At 35.9% G+C, this 22,323-nt stretch overlaps 1 protein-coding gene and 3 non-coding genes across 5 annotated transcripts in view; 1 reads left to right on the top strand and 3 right to left on the bottom strand.

Annotated features, from left to right (window-relative positions):
* The window catches only part of LOC142342584 (uncharacterized), an 83,581-nt gene extending 64,072 nt beyond the window's left edge, over positions 1-19,509 (top strand). Inside the window, exons 2-4 of one of the 2 annotated variants that reach the window (XM_075393962.1) lie at positions 14,369-14,555; positions 16,330-16,350; positions 18,633-18,759. In XM_075393962.1, coding sequence (XP_075250077.1) covers positions 14,369-14,555; positions 16,330-16,343 — 201 coding nt within the window. In that variant the 3' untranslated portion in view covers positions 16,344-16,350; positions 18,633-18,759. Of the gene's footprint in view, positions 1-14,368; positions 14,556-16,329; positions 16,351-18,632 lie in introns of both variants that reach the window. The other variant, XM_075393961.1, reaches the window with a different exon arrangement.
* On the bottom strand, positions 4,881-4,954 carry Trnai-aau (transfer RNA isoleucine (anticodon AAU)). Its single transcript has one exon. It is a non-coding gene; the product is annotated as a tRNA-Ile (tRNA).
* Positions 6,670-6,743, bottom strand: Trnai-aau (transfer RNA isoleucine (anticodon AAU)). The gene has a single exon. It is a non-coding gene; the product is annotated as a tRNA-Ile (tRNA).
* Positions 8,009-8,082, bottom strand: Trnai-aau (transfer RNA isoleucine (anticodon AAU)). Its single transcript has one exon. It is a non-coding gene; the product is annotated as a tRNA-Ile (tRNA).
* Positions 19,510-22,323: the final 2,814 nt, after the last annotated feature.

Here is a 22,323-nt window from a genome sequence, read left to right on the forward strand (position 1 = left end):
AGTGGTTCTCTTGAATAAGGTTGGTTTTATAGCTGTGGAAAGCATGAAAGGTTTAATTATGAAATTTCCTTGTTTTAATTGAATAAAAATTTTTGCCAATGAGAGGCTCGAGTTCTCGACCCTCGAGTTATTAGCACGATGCTCTTATTAGATCATTCAATAGATACCAGGTCTTCCGTTTGATGAACTACTTTGTTTATTTTGATCTACTAAATTGGTTTTGCAATGATTGGTAGGAAATCAAATGTTTATTTAAGCTTATTAAAATCACTAATTGCTGCATTTGATCTAATGTTTAACATCTGTTTTCAACTGTTTTTAAAAATTAAAACAGCCTCTGGTGGCGCTGCTAAGATCGGGCGAATCAATATACAGGTGCGTTTAGCCGAAATCGCTGTAAATTGTGCTCATAAATAAGGCTGGCTATATAGCAATTGTAAGCATGGAAGGTTTAAATCTGAAGTTTCTTAGCTTTAACTGACTAAAAGTTTTGGCCATAGAGAGGCTCGAACTCTAGAAGCTTGTGTTTTAGCACGTTGGTGTAACCAACTGAGCTACACGCCCGACTTAGCCTTCTTTGGATGCTCTTTTTATATCAATCAATTGATACCAGGCGTTCCGTGAGATCAACTTTTCAGTTTATTTTGATTTCCTAAATTGGTTTTGCAACTGCCCTGGCACGAAATAAGTTATTTTTTATGCTTATCAAAATCACTATTTGCTGCACTTGATCTAATGTTTAACATCTTTTTTCAACAGTTTTTTTTTAAATTAAAACAGCTGCTGATGGCGCTGCCAAGATCAGCCGAATCAATATACAGTTGCGCTTAGACAAAATTGCTGTAAATCGTTCTCGTAAATAAGGCTGGCTATTTAGCAACTGAAAGCATGGTAGGTTTACATCTAAAATTTCTTAGTTTTTTTTTACTAAAAGTTTTGGCCATTGAGAGGCTCGACCCTCGCGTTATTAGCACGATGCTATAACCAACTGAGCTATACGGCCTCGTTTTACAGGCATGGGTTGCTCTCATTAGATCATTCAATTGATACCAGACATCGTTCAGATCAACTACTTAGTTGATTTTGAGCTCCTAAGTTAGTTTTGCAATTGCCCGGGTTGGAAATCAGTTAGTCATATAAGCTTACCAAAATCACTATTTGCTTCACACGATCCAATGTTGAACATCTGTTTTCAACAGTTTTTTTAATTACAATAGCTGCTGATGGCGATGCTGAGATCAGGCAAATCAATATACAGGTGCGCATGTCCGAAATAGCTGTAAGTGGTTCTCTTGAATAAGGTTGGTTTTATAGCTGTGGAAAGCATGAAAGGTTTAATTATGAAATTTCCTTGTTTTAATTGAATAAAATTTTTTGCCAATGAGAGGCTCGAGTTCTCGACCCTCGAGTTATTAGCACGATGCTCTTATTAGATCATTCAATAGATACCAGGTCTTCCGTTTGATGAACTACTTTGTTTATTTTGATCTACTAAATTGGTTTTGCAATGATTGGTAGGAAATCAAATGTTTATTTAAGCTTATTAAAATCACTAATTGCTGCATTTGATCTAATGTTTAACATCTGTTTTCAACTGTTTTTAAAAATTAAAACAGCCTCTGGTGGCGCTGCTAAGATCGGGCGAATCAATATACAGGTGCGTTTAGCCGAAATCGCTGTAAATTGTGCTCATAAATAAGGCTGGCTATATAGCAATTGTAAGCATGGAAGGTTTAAATCTAAGTTTTCCTGATTTTATTGACTAAGAGTTTTGGCCAAAGAGAGGCTCTCACTCTAGAAGCTCGTGTTATTAGCACGTTGCTCTAACCAACTGAGCTATACGCCCGATTTTGCCTTCTTTGGATGCTCTTATTATATCATTCAATTGAAACCAGGCGTTTCGTGAGATCCATTTTTTAGTTTATTTTGACCTGGCTATTTTGTTATTATGACCATTTATTTATTTAAGCTTTTTAAAATCACTAATTGCTGCATTTGATCTACTGTTTAACATCTGTTTTCAACTCTTTTTTTTTAAATTAAAACAGCTGCTTGTGGCGCTGCTAAGATGAGGCGAATCAATATACAGGTGCGTTTAGCCAAAATCGCTGTAAATGGTTCTCGTAAATAACGCTGGCTATATAGCAATTGAAAGCATGGAAGGTTTAAATCTGAAATTTCTTAGTTTTAATTGACGAAAAGTTTTGGCCATGGAGAGGCTCGAACTCCCGACCCTCGCGTTATTAGCACGATGCTCTAAACAACTGAGCTATACGGCAGTGTTTTCCTGGCATGGGATGCTCTCATGATATCATTCAATTGATACCAGACTTTCGTTCAGATCAACTACTTAGTTGATTTTGATCTCTTAAATTGGTTTTGCAACTATCCGAGTAAGAAATCAGTTATTTATTTAAGCTTACCAAAATCACTATTTGCTGCACTTAATCTAATGTTTAACATCTGTTTTCAACAGTTTTTTTTTTAAAATTAAAACAGCTGCTGATGGCGCTGCCAAGATCAGGCGATTCAATATACAGGTGCGTTTAGCCAAAATCGCTGTAAATGGTTCTCGTAAATAAGGCTGGGTCTATAGCAATTGAAAGCATGGAAGGTTTAAAGCTGAAGTTTCTTAGTTTTAATTGACGAAAAGTTTTGGCCATGGAGAGGCTCGAACTCTCGACCCTCGTGTTATTAGCACGATGCTCTAAACAACTGAGCTATACGGCAGTTTTTTCCTGCCATGGGATGCTCTCCTTATATCATTCAATTGATACCAGACATTCGTTCAGATCAACTACTTACTTGATTTTGATCTCTTAAATTGGTTTTGCAACTATCCGAGTAAGAAATCAGTTATTTATTTAAGCTTATCAAAATCACTATTTGCTGCACTTAATCTAATGTTTAACATCTGTTTTCAACAGTTTTTTTAAATTAAAACGGCTGCTGATGGCGCTGCTAAGATCAGGCGAAGCAATATACAGTTGCGCTTTACCAAAATTGCTATAAATTGTTCTCGTAAATAAGGCTGGGTCTATAGCAACTGAAAGCATGGAAGGTTTAAATCTGAAGTTTCTTAGCTTTAACTGACTAAAAGTTTTGGCCATAGAGAGGCTCGAACTCTAGAAGCTTGTGTTTTAGCACGTTGGTGTAACCAACTGAGCTACACGCCCGACTTAGCCTTCTTTGGATGCTCTTTTTATATCAATCAATTGATACCAGGCGTTCCGTGAGATCAACTTTTCAGTTTATTTTGATTTCTTAAATTGGTTTTGCAACTGCCCTGGCACGAAATAAGTTATTTTTTTATGCTTATCAAAATCACTATTTGCTGCACTTGATCTAATGTTTAACATCTGTTTTCAACAGTTTTTTTTAAATTAAAACAGCTGCTGATGGCGCTGCCAAGATCAGCCGAATCAATATACAGTTGCGCTTAGACAAAATTGCTGTAAATCGTTCTCGTAAATAAGGCTGGCTATTTAGCAATTGAAAGCATGGTAGGTTTACATCTAAAATTTCTTAGTTTTTTTTACTAAAAGCTTTGGCCATTGAGAGGCTCGACCCTCGCGTTATTAGCACGATGCTATAACCAACTGAGCTATACGGCCTCGTTTTACAGGCATGGGATGCTCTCATTAGATCATTCAATTGATACCAGACATCGTTCAGATCAACTACTTAATTGATTTTGAGCTCCTAAGTTAGTTTTGCAACTGCCCGGGTTGGAAATCAGTTAGTCATATAAGCTTACCAAAATCACTATTTGCTTCACACGATCCAATGTTGAACATCTGTTTTCAACAGTTTTTTTAATTACAATAGCTGCTGATGGCGATGCTGAGATCAGGCAAATCAATATACAGGTGCGCATGTCCGAAATAGCTGTAAGTGGTTCTCTTGAATAAGGTTGGTTTTATAGCTATGGAAAGCATGAAAGGTTTAAATATGAAATTTCTTAGTTTTAATTGAATAAAAATTTTCGCCAATGAGAGGCTCGAGTTCTCGACCCTCGAGTTATTAGCACGATGCTCTAACCAACTAAGCTGTACGGTCTTATTTTGCAATCCCCGGATGCTCTTATTAGATCATTCAATAGATACCAGGTGTTCCGTTTGATGAACTACTTTGTTTATTTTGATCTACTAAATTAGTTTTGCAATGATTGGTAGGAAATCAAATGTTTATTTAAGCTAATTAAAATCACTAATTGCTGCATTTGATCTACTGTTTAACATCTGTTTTCAACTGTTTTTTTAAATTAAAACAGCTGCTTGTGGCGCTGCTAAGATGAGGCGAATCAATATACAGGTGCGTTTAGCCAAAATCGCTGTAAATTGTTCTCGTAAATAAGGCTGGCTATATAGCAATTGAAAGCATGGAAGGTTTAAATCTGAAATTTCTTAGTTTTAATTGACGAAAAGTTTTGGCCATGGAGAGGCTCGAACTCCCGACCCTCGCGTTTTTAGCACGATGCTCTAAACAACTGAGCTATACGGCAGTGTTTTCCTGGCATGGGATGCTCTCATGATATCATTCAATTGATACCAGACTTTCGTTCAGATCAACTACTTAGTTGATTTTGATCTCTTAAATTGGTTTTGCAACTATCCGGGTAAGAAATCAGTTATTTATATAAGCTTACCAAAATCACTATTTGCTGCACTTGATCTAATGTTTAACATCTGTTTTCAACAGTTTTTTTTAAAAATTAAAACAGCTGCTGATGGCGCTGCCAAGATCAGGCGATTCAATATACAGGTGCGTTTAGCCAAAATCGCTGTAAATGGTTCTCGTAAATAAGGCTGGGTCTATGGCAATTGAAAGCATGGAAGGTTTAAATCTGAAGTTTCTTAGTTTTAATTGACGAAAAGTTTTGGCCATGAAGAGGCTCGAACTCTCGACCCTCGCGTTATTAGCACGATGCTCAAACCAACTGAGCTATACGGCCTTGTTTTGCTGGCATGGGATGCTCTCCTTATATCATTCAATTGATACCAGACTTCCGTTCAGATCAACTACTTAGTTGATTTTGATCTCTTAAATTTGTTTTGAAACTATCCGGGTAAAAAATCAGTTATTTATATAAGCTTACCAAAATCACTAATTGCTGCATTTGATCTAATGTTTAACATTTGTTTTCAACTGTTTTTTAAATTAAAACAGCTGCTGATGGCGCTGCTATGATCAGGCGAATCAATATACAGGTGCGTTTAGCCAGAATTGCTGTAAATGGTGCTCATAAATAAGGCTGGCTATAGCAATTGAAGGCATGGAAGGTTTAAATCTAAAATTTCTTGATTTTATTGACTTAGAGTTTTGGCCATTGAGAGGCTCGAACTCTAGAAGCTCGTGTTGTTAGCACGTTGCTCTAACCAACTGCGCTATACGCCCGAAGTTGCCTTCTTTGGATGCTCTTATTATATCATTCAATTGATACCAGGCGTTCCGTGAGATCAACTTTTTAGTTTAATTTGATCTCCTTAATTGGTTTTGCAACTGCCCTGGTACGAAATTAGTTTTTTAATTATGCTTATCAAAATCACTATTTGCTGCACTTGATCTAATGTTTGACATCTGTTTTCAACAGATTTTTTTTGAAATTAAAACAGCTGCTGATGGCGCTGCTAAGATCAGCCGAATCAATATACAGATGGGCAAGTCCAAAATTGCTGTAAAGGGTTCTCGTAAATAAGGCTGGCTATATAGCAATTGAAAGCATGGAAGGTTTAAATCTGAAATTTCTTAATTTTAATTGACTAAAAGTTTTGGGCAAAGAGAGGCTCGAACTCGCGACCCTCGCGTTATTCGCATGATGCTCTAACCAACTGAGCTTTGCGGTCGAAGTGTTCTAGCATGGGATGCCCTCATTAGATGATTCAATTGATACCAGACATTCGTTCAGATCAACTATTTAGTTTATTTCGATCTCCTAAATTGGTTTTTCAACTTCCCTGGTACGAAATCAGTTATTTATTTAAGTTTATCAAAATCACTATTTGCTGCACTTGATCTAATGTTTAACATCTGTTTTCAACAGTTTTTTAAAATTAAAACAGCTGCTGATGGCGCTGCTAAGATCAGGCGGATCAATATACAGTTGCGCTTAGCCAAAATCGCTGTAATTTGTTCTCGTAAATAAGGCTGGCTATATAGCAATTGAAAGCATGGAAGGTTTAAATCTGAAATTTCTTAGTTTTAATTGACGAAAAGTTTTGGCCATGGAGAGGCTCGAACTCCCGACCCTCGCGTTTTTAGCACGATGCTCTAAACAACTGAGCTATACGGCAGTGTTTTCCTGGCATGGGATGCTCTCATGATATCATTCAATTGATACCAGACTTTCGTTCAGATCAACTACTTAGTTGATTTTGATCTCTTAAATTGGTTTTGCAACTATCCGGGTAAGAAATCAGTTATTTATATAAGCTTACCAAAATCACTATTTGCTGCACTTGATCTAATGTTTAACATCTGTTTTCAACAGTTTTTTTTAAAAATTAAAACAGCTGCTGATGGCGCTGCCAAGATCAGGCGATTCAATATACAGGTGCGTTTAGCCAAAATCGCTGTAAATGGTTCTCGTAAATAAGGCTGGGTCTATGGCAATTGAAAGCATGGAAGGTTTAAATCTGAAGTTTCTTAGTTTTAATTGACGAAAAGTTTTGGCCATGAAGAGGCTCGAACTCTCGACCCTCGCGTTATTAGCACGATGCTCAAACCAACTGAGCTATACGGCCTTGTTTTGCTGGCATGGGATGCTCTCCTTATATCATTCAATTGATACCAGACTTCCGTTCAGATCAACTACTTAGTTGATTTTGATCTCTTAAATTTGTTTTGAAACTATCCGGGTAAAAAATCAGTTATTTATATAAGCTTACCAAAATCACTAATTGCTGCATTTGATCTAATGTTTAACATTTGTTTTCAACTGTTTTTTAAATTAAAACAGCTGCTGATGGCGCTGCTATGATCAGGCGAATCAATATACAGGTGCGTTTAGCCAAAATTGCTGTAAATGGTGCTCATAAATAAGGCTGGCTATAGCAATTGAAGGCATGGAAGGTTTAAATCTAAAATTTCTTGATTTTATTGACTTAGAGTTTTGGCCATTGAGAGGCTCGAACTCTAGAAGCTCGTGTTGTTAGCACGTTGCTCTAACCAACTGCGCTATACGCCCGAAGTTGCCTTCTTTGGATGCTCTTATTATATCATTCAATTGATACCAGGCGTTCCGTGAGATCAACTTTTTAGTTTAATTTGATCTCCTTAATTGGTTTTGCAACTGCCCTGGTACGAAATCAGTTTTTTAATTATGCTTATCAAAATCACTATTTGCTGCACTTGATCTAATGTTTGACATCTGTTTTCAACAGATTTTTTTTGAAATTAAAACAGCTGCTGATGGCGCTGCTAAGATCAGCCGAATCAATATACAGATGGGCAAGTCCAAAATTGCTGTAAAGGGTTCTCGTAAATAAGGCTGGCTATATAGCAATTGAAAGCATGGAAGGTTTAAATCTGAAATTTCTTAATTTTAATTGACTAAAAGTTTTGGGCAAAGAGAGGCTCGAACTCGCGACCCTCGCGTTATTCGCATGATGCTCTAACCAACTGAGCTTTGCGGTCGAAGTGTTCTAGCATGGGATGCCCTCATTAGATGATTCAATTGATACCAGACATTCGTTCAGATCAACTATTTAGTTTATTTCGATCTCCTAAATTGGTTTTTCAACTTCCCTGGTACGAAATCAGTTATTTATTTAAGTTTATCAAAATCACTATTTGCTGCACTTGATCTAATGTTTAACATCTGTTTTCAACAGTTTTTTAAAATTAAAACAGCTGCTGACGGCGCTGCTAAGATCAGTCGAATCAATATACAGTTGCGCTTAGCCAAAATCGCTGTAAATTGTTCGCGTAAATAAGGCTGGCTATATGTCAATTGAAAGCATGGAAGGTTTAACTATGAAAATTCTTAGTTTAAAATGACTAAAAGTTTTGGCCATAGAGAGGCTCAAACTCTTGACCCTCGCGTTATTAGCACGATGCTATAACCAACTGAGCTATACGGCCTGTGTGTCTTTCTGGCATTGGACGCTCTCATTAAATCATTCAATTGATACCAGACATTCGTTCAGATCAACTACTTTGTTGATTTTCATCTCATAAATTGGTTTTGCAACTATCCGGGTAAAAAATCAGTTAATTATATAAGCTTAATCACTGTTTGCTGCACTTGATCTAATGTTTAACATCTGTTTCAACAGTTTTTTTAAAAGTTAAAATAGCTGCTGATCGCGAAGCTAAGATCAGGTGAATCAATATACAGGTGCGCATGGCCGAAATAGCTGTAAATGCTTCTCTTAAATAAGGTTGGTTATATAGCTTTTGAAAGCGTGGACGGTTTAAATATTAAATTTCTTAGTTTTAATTGAATAAAACGTGCGCCAATTAGAGGCTCGAACTCTTGACCCTCGCGTTATTAGCTCGATGCTCTACACAACTAAGCTATACGGTCTTTTTTTCAATTTTTGGATGCTCTTATTACACCATTCAATAGATACCAGCTGTTCCGTTTGATCAACTACTTAGTTTATTTTGACCTACTAAATTGGTTTGGCAATAATTGGTACGAAATCAATTATTTATTTAAGCTTATTAAAATCACTAATTGCTGCATTTGATCTAATGTTTAACATCTATTTTCAACTGTTTTTTTTAAATTAAAACAGCTAATGGTGGCGCTGCTAAGATCATGCAAATCAATATGCAGGTGCGTTTAGCCAAAATAGCTGTAAATGGTGCTCATAAATAAGGCTGGCTCTATAGCAATTGAAAGCGTGTGAGATTTAAATCTAAAATGTTTTAGAATTCATTGTCCAAGAGTTTTGGCCATATAGAGGCTCGAACTCTTGACGCTCGTGTTATTAGCACATTGCTCAAACCAACTGAGCTATACGCCCGGCTTTGTCTTTTTTTGGATGCTCTTATTATGTCATTCAATTGATACCAGGTGTTCCGTGAGATCAACTACTTAGTTTATTTTGATCTCCTAAATTGGTTTTGCAACTGCCCTGGTACGAAATCAGTTATTTATTTAAGCTTATCAAAATCAGTATTTGCTGCACTTGATCTAATGTTTAACATCTGTTTTCAACAGCTTTTCTTGAGATTAAAACAGCTGCTGATGGCGCTGCTAAGATCACGTGAATCAATATACAGTTGCGCTTAGCCAAAATAGCTGTAAATGGTGCTCATAAATAAGGCTGGCTATATAGCAATTGAAAGCATGGAAGGTTTAAATCTAAAATTTCGTAGATTTTATTGTCCAAGAGATTTGGCCATATAGAGGCTCGAACTCTAGCGGCTCGTGTTCTTAGCATATTGCTCAAACCAACTGAGCTATACGCCCGGCTTTCTCTTCCTCGGATGCTCTTATTATATCATTCAATTGATACCAGGTGTTCCGTGAGATCAACTACCTAGTTTATTTTGATCTCCTAAATTGGTTTTGCAACTGCCCTGGTACGAAATCAGTTATTTTTTTAAGCTTATCAAAATCACTATTTGCTGAGTTTGATCTAATGTTAAGCATCTTTTTTCAACAGTTTTTTTAAATTAAAACATCTGCTGAGGGCGCTGCTAAGATAAGGCGAATCAATATACAGTTGCGCTTAGCCAAAATCGCTGTAAATGATTCTCGTAAATAAGGCCGGCTATATAGCAATTGAAAGCGTGGAGGGTTTAAATCTGAAATTTCTTAGTTTTAATTGACTAAAGGTTCTTGAAATAAAACATATGCTGATGGCGAAGGCAAGATCAGGTATCAAAAAACCTGTGCGATTGGCCAAATTAGTTGCGAATGATTGCCTTAATTAGGGATGTCTATATGGCAATTGAAGGCATGCAAGATTAGAAATTTATATTTTCCTATTTTTAATTCTGGAAAAGAACTGGTCATAGACAGGCTGGAACTCTCGACCCTTGTGTTATCAGCACGATGGTCTAACCTACGGAGCTATACATCCTAGATTTTGCTGGCTTTGGTTCCCCTAATTAGATCATTTATTTGATATCAGCTAATTAATCAGATCTACTACCTAGTTTGTTTCGATCACCTTGATTTGTTTATCAAATACCTTGGTATGAAATCATTTTTCAACTTTAGCTTATAAAAATCACATTGCTGCATTTGATCGAATCTAATACCTGTTTTCAACAGTGTTCTCATAAGAGAAACAGCTGCTCGTTGCGATAAAATGGTGCGAATCTAAATACGGATGCAGTTTGTCAAATTCGTTGTAGATGGTTGGCTTAAGTAAGGCTGTCTATGAGGCAATTGAAGGCATGAAAGATTAGAGATAATAATTTTCCCATTTTTTTGGAAAAGATTTGGGCATAGAGAGGCTCGAACTCTGGACCTTCGCGTTAATTGCACGTTGCTCTTCCCAAACGAGCTATGCGGCCTTCTTTTATCTGACATTGGTTCCCACGGTTAGATGATACCAGCTAATTCATCAGATCAACCATTTAGTTTGCTTTTTTTTCCCAAATTTGTTTCGTAACTACCCTGGGACGAAATCATTTTTTAAATTAAATTGATCAAAATCACTAATTGTAGCATTTGATTCAAGAAAGTGTATTTTTACAGTGTTTTCATTAAATAAAACAGCTGCTGATGGTGAATCAATATAGTTGTTAATGGTTGCTTTAATTAAGGCTGTCCATAAAGCAATTGAAGGCATGGAAGATTAGAAATATTGAATTTCCTACTTTTAATTGACAAAAAAGATGTCCATAGAGAGGCTCGAACTCTCGACCTGCTCTATTAGGACGATGCTCTAACAAACTTTTCAATACGATCTTGCTTTTTCCGGCGTTGGCGCCCCTGATTAGGTCATTCTATTAAAAACCGGCTAATTCTTCAGATCATCTACGTGGTTTATTTTGATCTGCCTAATTTGTTAAGAATTTAATCTTGTGCGAAATCATGGATTCAATCAGCCGTAACAAAATCACCAAATGTTGCAATTGATTAGATTTATTAAATATGTTTTCAACTTTAATTTCTTGAAATAAAGCAGCTGCTAATGGCGATGTTAACATCATGGGACTAAAAACTGTTGCAAATTGCCGGAATAGCTGTAAATGTTTGCTTCAATTATGGTTGTTCATATATCAATTGCAGGAATTGGAAGAACAAAAAATCCAACATCCTAATTTTAATTGGACAAAAATTGAAGCCGAACAGAGGCTCGAAATCTCGACATTCGCATTAATAGCGTGATGCTCCAACCAACTGAGCTCTCGTTTGTCCTCCTGGTTATTAATTGGTTGTATCATCTATTTCATCAGATCAATTACTTGGTTTATATCGATCTCCTTCAATGTCCTTTGCATTTATCCGTATACAAAGTCAGGGTTTTGTTCAAAAATATCAATATCAGTAAATGTTGCATTTGATCAGATTTTTTAAATCTGCTTTCAACAGAATTTTCAGGAGAAAAAAAAGAAGCTGCTGATGGTAATACTCAGTCCCGGCGGATCAAACTACAGGTGCAAGTGGCCATAATAGTAGTAAATGTTCGCTTTAATTACGGTTGTCAATATTACGATTGCAGGCATGGAAGACTGATAATATTGATTTGCCTAATTTTAATTGAGCATAGGATATGGCCATAAAGAGGCTCAATTTCGTGGCCCTCGAGTATTAGCACGATGCTCTAACAAACTAACCGATACGGCTTTTTTGTTTTCTCGCGTTGGTGCCCTGATTCGATCAATTAATTGATGGTACCAGAAAATTCATCAGATCGGCTATTTTTTAGATCACCTTGGTTTGCAACTATCCTGTTGCTATTTATGTTTTTCTTTTAAGCTTATCAAAAATACTAAATGTCGCGCATTTGATTGCTTTGAACGATATGTTTTAAAGTCTCATTAAAAAGAAAACATTTGCTGACTGCAATGCAAATTTTTGGTTTTTTAACAAAGCTGCCGGATTTGCATCAAAATCAACTTGTTAACCATATTGGCCATCTAGAAACTCGTTCCTGCTTCTAATCATGATATTCTTTGCCACGACAAAATTGGAAGTCAGATTGTGTGGTACATTTAGTTTGATGTGGTACTTTGCGGAATATCTAAAAAAATCCAATGGTGGTTTCCCTATAAATATTTCGTGTGAAAAAATTAAGAGAATGAAAATTAAAGTGATTTTGTCGTTTGTTGAGTAAGTTGAAGTTAAAAAAGAAAAATTTGAATGGCTCGAGCTGTTTCTAGTTATTTGTTGGAAAAATGTTTGAAAATTTGAAAACAAAATGTTGCAAGAAGCTGGCAAGATTCTTGCAATCACGTTCAGAAGGTGTTTAGGAAAAAAATCATTTTTCGTAAACACCTTTTTCCTATGTCCTATCAGCTGTTTACTTAAACATAGGGCATAGAGAGGCTAGAACTCCCGATCCCCTCGTTATTAGTACGATGTGGTAACCAGCTAAGCTATTCTGTTCCGATGTTTGAGGTTTTTGTGCAACTAATTTGTTCAACTCTTTGGTTATGTCAGCTAATTCGTCAGATAAACTTTTTGCGTTTTTTCGATCTCTTTAATTTGCTTTGAGACTATTCTAATACGAAATTACGCTTTCGTTTAAGCATTTCAAAATTACTAAATTTTGCATTTGATCAATTTGTTTTAATCTATTTTTGAAGTCTTTTCTTGAAATATACCTGTTTACGTAAATGCTGAGTTCAGACAAAGCTAAAGATAGGTGCAATTTGTCGAAATAACTACTTAAGGTTGCAATATGTCAACTGCAGGCATGGAGATTCAAAATAAGAAATTTTATATATTTAATTGAGCGAAGATATTCCCAGGTCGAGGTGGCCAGACCGAAGTGACCCCTGATCAGACGAGTTTCGAGCGCACACTTGTTCCAGGTGCGCTCGAATTACATGGTCTGGAAAAGGCTTCGAGCGCACTTTTGTCTGGACAATGGTCTGGAACTTGCCTGATCAGAGGCCACTTTGTTCTGGGACGGTCTGATCAGAGGTCACTTTGGTCTGGGACGGTCTGATCAGAGGCATTTTCAAGCACACACTAGTCTGATCAGAGGCCGATTCGAGCGCACACTAGTCTGACCAGAGACCAATTCGAGCGAAATTTTTTTCAAGTTTTTTTTGTTTTCTTACTGACTTTTGTTGTCTCGGGTAAGAGTCAACAATAAAACGGCATTCTGATCGGAACTTCATCTGAAAATCTGATGGGTTTGATCAGAATCAAGGGGTCCAGCTGATAACAGCTGCCGGTCCACTCATGAAAAGATTTTGAATCAAAGTAGATCAAGACGTTTTTATGCAGAGCTGTCTAAGTTCATTTTTTCAGTTAAAAGCTTAAAAAAATGGCATACTCAGTAATTTTTTTTGATCATTTTTTTCGATTTACTTTCATTAACAATACCTTCAGGATTGGTTTTTTGTTAGTTGAATATAAGATTGATAAAATGATAGATGAAATGAATATATTATAACGATATTGAGAGATTTGTTCATGTTTAAAATCATTCTCTGATCAGACTATTTCGAGCGCACTTTTGTCTGATCAGAGTTGATTTCGACCGCACTTTAGTCTGGGACAATATTTCGAGCGCAATTTAGTCTGGACAATGGTCTGGAACTCGTCTGGACAATGGTCTGGAACTTGTCTGATCAGGGGCCACTTCGGTCTGAAACTCGTCTGATCAGAGGCGGCTTCGAGCGCACTTCGAGCGCACAATGATCTTCGAGCGCATATTCGTCTGATCAGAGGTCACTTCGGTCTGGGACGGTCTGATCAGAGGTCCCACTTGTCTGGGACGGTCTGATCAGAGGCGATTTCGAGCGCAACCTCAACCTGGGTTGCCGTCGAGCAGATCCGACTCTTTACCTTGTGTTTTTGGTTAATAATTGAACATTTGCTAAATCGTCGATTCAATATCCAAGGCCATTGATGTGTCTTCGAAACAATAACTAAAACGGAGCTGCATGTGCCTCCGTGGCTAACCGGATTAATATTAGTTGCTCCACCCAAGTGAATATGTCATGTTTTACATAATCATTTACTATGTAATGACACGTGTTCTATAACTGGGGAATAGAACTTACCGGGGGTAAGAAAAAAAATCCGCAAGCACATTTGAAAAAAAAACCTTACTTTGAAGTTTTGGTTGAACACATTTTGGTTATTAATTAGGGTCCTTTCCATTATAGACCCCCATGAAATTATAGCCCCCTATTATGGTATGTTTACCATGATTGGGGGGCTATAGGTTATCTGACCTCTAATGTGGGGGAGAGGCCCATTAACTATTACACTCATTTTCAGATCGTAGATTCCCCCGCTCACCTGCACCATCCTCTCCACCATCACCATCATCCGGGAGGTCTCTCAGACGGAGGGGGAGGGGGCGGCAGTGGGAGTGCCCTGCTGAGATGGGGCGAAGAGAGAACGGCGGATGAGTCGCCCAACTTGACAGACGAACCAGCCTCTAGTAACGGCGATTATTCACGAGGTAGGAAAAAATATTGATAAATTGTTACCTCAGTTACCTGTGTGATCCCTGGTGATTCATAAATTTAAAATCTTGCAATTTTTTTTAAAGTCCCCGGGTTTGCATCAAAGTCAACTTGTTAACCATCTTAGCCATCTAAAAATTCGTTCCTGCTTCTAATCATGAGATTCTTCGCGACAACAAAGTTTGAAGGCCGATTCTGTGGTACAATTAGTTTGTTGTGGTACTTTGCGAAATATCAAAAAAATCTCACTGTTGGTTTTCCTATAAATATTTCGTGTGAAAAAATTTAAGAGAAAGAAGATAAAAGTAATTTTGTTCGTTTATTGAGTAAATTGAAGTTAAAAAGGAAGGATATGGATAGCTCTAGATGTTTCTAGTTATCTGTCGGAAAAGTATATGAAAACAGAATCCTGCAACAAACTTGCAAGGTTTCACATTCAAAAGATGTTTAGGAAAAAAAGTCATTTAGAAACAGTTCTGCTGATCATAAATCTGGTAACAGTTAATTCATTTGGTTTTCATTTAGTCTCAGCTACCAAAAATCCTCAAACAAATTTTTCAGAATCTAGAAACTTGCAAGATTCGTGCAAGATTCTTGCAAAGTTTTGAATCCTGGCTAAAAATTTTTAAATTGATTTCCGTTTTGTAACTTTAAGAAACAATAATATGCTTCAAAAATGTTTCTTGCAAGATTTGAATCCGCTCATCACTAGGTAAGAAACTGAACATACAGAAGGTTATCTTACATTGAAAACCGAACACAGCGATTCTAAGAGACCGAACACAAGACTGCAAACCCTCAGGAACAATTTTTGGATCTTAATTCAAAACTTGCACTTAAATATTAGAAAAATATTGATAAATTGTTTCCTCGGATCTTTTCAACAATTGCCCCCTCCTTTGCAAAAGGGGGGCTGTTCTTGAATAGAAATTAAGCGAGCGCTTTATTGACCAATCAGAGACGACTAAAAACTTTTCAATTATGCGCATACTATGTTAAACTGAATAAAATAAGATACGCCATGCTATGTTAATTAGCCGAATTGTAATACAAAGCAAAAAAAAATCTAAATGGCGGGTCGGTGGGCGCGCTTCGCACGCGTCGCGGCTTCGCCGCGATAACCGACCCGCGATTTCCGGATTACATCCCACAGCGCATGAGAGGCATGGCTATGAAAAGCGGTCCGCAATTGCGCTTAAACTAATATCCGGCTATCTAAACTACAGGCCAAGTAATATTGTGGTAAAGCATAGCACAGAAGGGGGGCGATTCTCTTCTTCTCTACTAGGTAACAAAGGGGGGCGGGGCAATTATTGAAAAGATCCGTTTCCTCTTTTACCTGTTTAATGATGAACTCTCACTTAAACATAGCTCCAGGTTGACCATAGTCATAGTTACCAAAAAATTTTGATTCACATTTCAATACAATTTATTAATTCTGGATTTATTAAATCCAAACAATTTATTAAATTTTGGACAGTTTTGGACAAATAACTTGGATTCAATTATTGCCAAAATGTACAAATGATGTATTGCTTTACATTAGTCGAAGAATAATACGATTTACTATTGAAATTACAATATACAACACTGCATTAAAAGTCTTAAGAGATCGTAAACTGATCGTCCATAAGAGATTTAAAATCTTAGGAACGAAATAGTTTGCGTTGGGTTTGAGCGATATGGCTTTAACCATGGAAAGTGAAATCAATATCCGTGAAATATGAGTGAAATCTTGATGACCATTGTTTGAACATTGAAGACTTTTAGGCGACAGCCGGTGACACAAAGGTAAGAAGTAATACTTACACCATTTTAGCTTCAGTTTCGGCATTTACCTTCTCTTGCATGTAATCAGTGCCGACAGCATTTGCATGTGGAAAGTTGTTTTGCCATCATTATTTTCTAAATTTTATCTATAGAGTGCTCGTTGCCTTTAAAGATGGTTTTGTTCCATACTTTATGCCAGTATCAGGTTTAATAACATGTTCTCTTGGTAGACAAAACAAACATATTCTGTAGAAAACTATCTAGAAGGAATTAGAAAACTAGATAGTTTTTAATTGCTCTCGAACGAAATTTGAAGCAATTATTGTAACCATGTCTTTTCTTAGGCAAATTTTCCGCATTTTTTTTCTCGATTTCACTTTTGGGGTGACTTTTTCACGTTTGTTTTCTTCATTTTTTGCGTAATAAATAGCTCCAATTCTGAGTTTATGTCTGTTGCTAAAACAAAAGCGATTGTAAGGTAAGGAAATCCAAGGACATTATAGCCCAGTGGTTAATACTTTTGTTTAGCACGCTTGAGGTCTGGCACGTCTAGCAATACCAATAAAAATTATCTAGCTACAACACCCTCTGAGATAATTTGCCCCGCTTGTCGTTTGAGAGAAATTTGTCCGAGGTTAGTCGGTTGATGTTTAGCTCTTGGAGTTGTACGATAAGCAAGCAAATAGTTTTATATTTGAATAATACAAGATAGAGATCAGGAATTTTCTGGTAAATGTTGAAAAGAATTACTCCTACACTTTCTCCCTAACGGCAGAATCAGTTTTCATAATCATTTTTTCTCTTCGCTCTTTTTAACTAAATTAAATAAAGTTTTTCTTGCATCTTCAAACATATGCATTTTGTGTTATTGATAATTCGATTGTTTTTGGCGCTAAGTGTTCGATATTCATTGGGAAATTGGCTAATAAATACCGTTTTGTCCGCATTTTTGTACCATTGAAGGTTTTTAATTATCGGAGTTTTTTTTAGAGAGGAGACTATTAATTAAATCGAATTATTACCACTGCTAAACAAATATTTATTGGTTCTCGAAAGTTTGTAAAAGTTTTATTTTTGTAGTTTATGAACTATGTGTCTGTAAACTCACATAATATTTGGCCAAACTATTGACTTTTAATTGCCTCGAATGTATTTGCTATAAGTTTTAATAATCGTTGCAGGTTTTGCCCAGGTTTCGTGTTTATTTTTTTATTCTCCGGTTCTTTTTAACCTAATTCTGTTCTAATATTTTTCTGTAAGTACCCATATCAAGTGAGTTGATTTTTTTTTAAAATGTCGGAAATATGTTTTGGTAACATGCTTTTTTTGGTTTTTAGTTTTAATCTGTTTCTTTTTTTTCCTGACGGAAATCCTCCTTGTAAAAGATTGCGTATATCTTGCTTGAATTTCTGTTTTCTTAAAAAAAATAGATAACAATTTTAGATCGCAAGTCCAAGAAATCAACTTTGCCTTCCTGCATTCTTTTTAAGTTTCTGGCTCAATTGTGGATTTCTGTATTGTTTCTCTATTTGTATCCCCGCCAGTTTTTCCTATTTTTGTCAGTTTTCGTAGCTTTTAAAACTTTTTTTTATGTTACCATCTCAATATTTGTCAAGTTTGTCAATCGTTGCTATTTTCCGGCTATCTACGGGTGTGTTTAATCCGATGTTCCAGGCATTGATGACTTTTTGCTATGCATGAGCGTGACAAAGTTTGATCACATGCTGCACTTTTCACGGGAACGGGCTTTCGATTTGAACATTGTTTAATATTTATTCTAAGATCTGTAGCCGAAATAGATCTAAGCTAGTTTCGGGGATCTTTTGAATTTGGAATATGGGATCTAACTTACTGCTTAGCGTTCAACTGATTATAAATGCATTTATGTTTACTTTGTACAAAATTTGCTGGTAAATTGATCGTATAATGCAAGTAAACGGACTTAGAATTTACATGCAAGAAATTTGCATCACCTGCAATTCTAGAATTTATATTTATACCATCCCAGAGTTTTACCTGCAAAATTTTTTTCTGGGTAATTTCACCTGCAAACTGCAACAACAATTTACAGGTAGAGTTACAGCATGAAATGAAAAATTAAAACAAAGGTGGAATTATTTGCATAATGACGATAAAATTGCCAGAAAATTACCTGCAAAATCGAGTTTCATAAGCTGTTCTTAGTAAACTCTCCGTAAATTTTCTATGTAAATTCGTAGTTAAAAGTGTACAGCGTAAGTATGTTTAAATGTTGATCTCAATTTTTTTAAACCAGTTTATATATACTTTTAATTTAATTTCAGTTCCAAGACGCGCCAAAATCAGAAGATTCCAAAAATCACCACATGGAAAACACCATATAGAAGGATATCTACCCAACAAACGATTTCAACCAATCAAAGTGGAGCACAGTCCATCCACAGTTTGCGACACTCCCCTCTCGGAATACGAAGAATTTTCGCCCAATAACGAAACCGATCTTGATTCGCCTTATTTACCCTCGGAAAGATTCGAAAACCCGCCGAAATCTAGCTCGTTTCTCAACCATCTACCTCCTTTGGAGTCGTTTTCTAATCACATCAATTCAAATTCGGCGGATAAAAATGAGCTGATACCGAAAGAAAATTATGAAAATGGAGAAATTGAGGATCAAAAATTGGGTAATAAAAGTGAACAAAATGAAATTAATGAATCATCAAAAAGTGCTGAAGAAACACCTGATCAAAATTTGTCATCAAACGTGAACGAAAATGAAGATCATCACTATAAAGAATTGGACTTCAAAACTGATACTAAAACTAAAAATGTTGATGAAATTCACAACTTAGATTTACAACCAAATAATGAATGTGAAGTTAACGGTTGTTCAGAGGCCTAATTTTATTGCTGTTAGCCCTCCCCTCTTCCCCCCTCTACACCCGCCACCGCCCACATAAACTTGCTAGCCCCTGTGCTCCGCGATATTATTAAGTTATTATTTAGTTAAGAGCTCTTACTCTTTTTTAATATTTTCAGTTGTTAATTCGAACGGCGATTTAATAGACTTATGATGCTGCTATTCTGTTTAAAAATGAAATATCTTTTATGTTTCATTTGTTTTGTACTTTTTATTTCGTTGAATTGCTGTCGAATTTGTAATTTCAGCTGTGGTAGAGTTTAATTCAACTTTTTTTGCTCTCAGTTGCTGTCAAGTTTGGATGTGATTAAGATTGAGCTGAAATCGCGATTTTTCGACTGTATCAGTGGTTAAAAATAAAGCGATTTTTCAACTGTATCAGTGGTTAAAAATAAAGATTAGAACCAGTTTTAAATTGGAGACATTTTACAAAGTTAGAAGGTCTCAATAGTCGATCTGTCGGTTTTGGAAAAAAAATGAGGTCAGTCAGTGTCACTGATTACAATCTTGCATACCGTTGACAGTTTTCGATTTAAAAACGCCAGAAAAGGCTCAAAAAGCAACTGGAATTGAACTCAGACCATAAAGTCAAACAAATTTCTTCATGAATTTTTAACACGAAACGTTTTTAAACCGACCCTATTTAGTGGCGGAAGAACTATATACTCAATTGGAGTTTTTTCCGCCCTGTAAATTTTGGCTGATCGATATATTTGACGTAGAAAAACATGAGCGGTTTCATTAAAAAGCCCATCTAGCGTAGAATGGTATAAAATTTTTCTGAATTTCGTTTATTTTCGAAGAGTTAATGAGATAAAAAATTTTTGCAAATATTCGGATAATTAATTTTCGTTGTTTTTATACACTTTTTCTGAAACTAAATGTTACAAAAATGTTTAAACTTTTAACAATTGTATTATTGGTTTTAAATTTAGAGATGGGCGAGCTTCGCTGAACTCTTTTGAGCCGACTTTTTGGACAACTTTTGGCTCAATTTCGCAAAAATTCGGCCGTTTATTATAAAATAAGGCAATAAATGTGCTTTTTTAGTCCATTTCGTCCAATTGCTGAAAATGCAAGCCTGAAAACTGCTAACACATCTCTCTCAAAATTAAATGAGGGCTATTTGAGTTCAGTTTGCTAAGAGGGTTCTCTGAATTTGAAATTTTGCCGGCTTTTGGCTAATAGAAACTGATTTTTATCCAGCTTGCGCCATTTATTTTTTGTGTTCTCCTAAGTTTGATATTTTTTTTCAATCGTCTTAACTCCTGAAACTCAATGGGACATATTCTTGGTTTTCCTGAGTGAGAATATGATGTTTGGGCAATTTTACCGGTTTAGAAAGTGCTTGATATTACGTGCGACAATTTTAAATCTTTTCTCGCTGTTTTTACATTCTTTTCTTGGATGCTTCTAAGGCTGAAGCAGGTGTCTGAATTGTGCGTAGATGCTACTCTTTAAATCAATCAATGAATAGTCAATGCTTTTTCTTAAACCTTTACAGTATTTTTTTGTGTTTATCATATTCTTTCTGCCGTCATAATTTTCACAAACAATTAGTGAAATTTTAAGCTTCTTCAATAATGAAACATAACCGACTAACGTTGAACAAATTGCTCTCAAAGGACCAGCGAGTGGTTGGCTTCGTCAGTATCGAGCCACTGTTTAGTGAGGCTAGCTTTAGCTTGATTGAATGGGCATGAGGTTAGGGTAATAGATGATCACATCACCGCCACATAACAGCCGTTAAAAATCGGCATCGACAAAGGAGTTAAGGAGAGAGAGTGTGCGAGAGATAAAACGAGAGAAAGAAAGAAACCCCAACCAACACACTCAGAGAGAGAAAGAGAGAGAGAGAGAGAGAGAGAGAGAGAGAGAGCTAGGAATATTTTCCATGATGAAATTCGACTCTGCAAGTTATAATTGTCTAGGCTTGTTAGAATTAAATCCTATAAAAAAACTGAAAATGCACAAATCAAAAGATAAGTTTCCACATTTCGCAGAAAAAAATGTTCAAAAAAATTTTTTTTGTCTCAGGATTTTTGTCACGCAACCCATCTGTAAGACTCGAAAAGCTTCATTGGCGAGTAATGATCGTTAAAATCAGAAAACGACAAAAAATTTCAAAAATTTTAAAAAACGATGACAAATTCTAAAAATATCTTGTTAGATTTCGTGATATAATATCTTCAGAACCGTTACATTGTCTCAATAGGTTGTCCTGTATCCCTATTTCAAGCTTTAAACATTTTCACCGGCTCACAAAGATCCATAAAATTGGAACATAATAATAATTTTTCAAACACATTTAAAACTAAACGCAATTAATTCTATCTTTTCTACCTATTTCAGATGCAGGTTTTGGGCAGATTCTCTCTAATTCTCTTAATTTCAAAACAACTCTTTGCAATTTTTTTCTATTCCTCTATCTCTTCCAACTCTTTCATGCAACTTCTTCGTCAATTATTTTAGTAAGTCAATCGAATTAACCAATCACAATCCATTTCTAAGTATATAATTGTCACCCAATAGAAAAGTTTATTATTCATATCAAATCTGGATTAAGAATTTGTATATGACACTGCGCCTCTATAGAAATAACAATGTGACTCTTTTAGCAGAACAATATAACAGTATGTTTCTTTGAAAGAACAAAGTGTCTTTCAAAAAGAAGACTGTTATTCTTTACAATTTTCATGCGAGCTTTAGGTTAAAATTAACCTTCTTTAAGCTGTAATAACATGGCTGCATTACTTGGAATTCCTCTCGTTGTGAAGTTATAGTTCCCAAAAGCTTTGACAATTGTTTGTCCGTAATGACAATGTGTTCTGCTGTAAGTCGGTTTCCTGGTTGTAGTATAAGTGTCTGCCATTCATTTTCTGTTACCCCTAGTATTTGTCGTGGACGAATTCCGAATAAGCCCACAACAAATTCCGCATTTTTGAATATCGTCGACTATACTTTTGACAAACGTAAGTTATGAGACCGTGTAATATCATTGAGATTATAAAAGAGATTGTGCCAATTATGACAGACATTTTCCAAGTATCACTTTGCGTGAAACGATTTTTTAAACTAGGTCGAATATTCTGTATATC

Source organism: Convolutriloba macropyga, chromosome 7 (assembly GCF_964194025.1).
Source record: "Convolutriloba macropyga chromosome 7, txConMacr16.3, whole genome shotgun sequence".
NCBI lineage: Eukaryota > Metazoa > Xenacoelomorpha > Acoela > Convolutidae > Convolutriloba > Convolutriloba macropyga.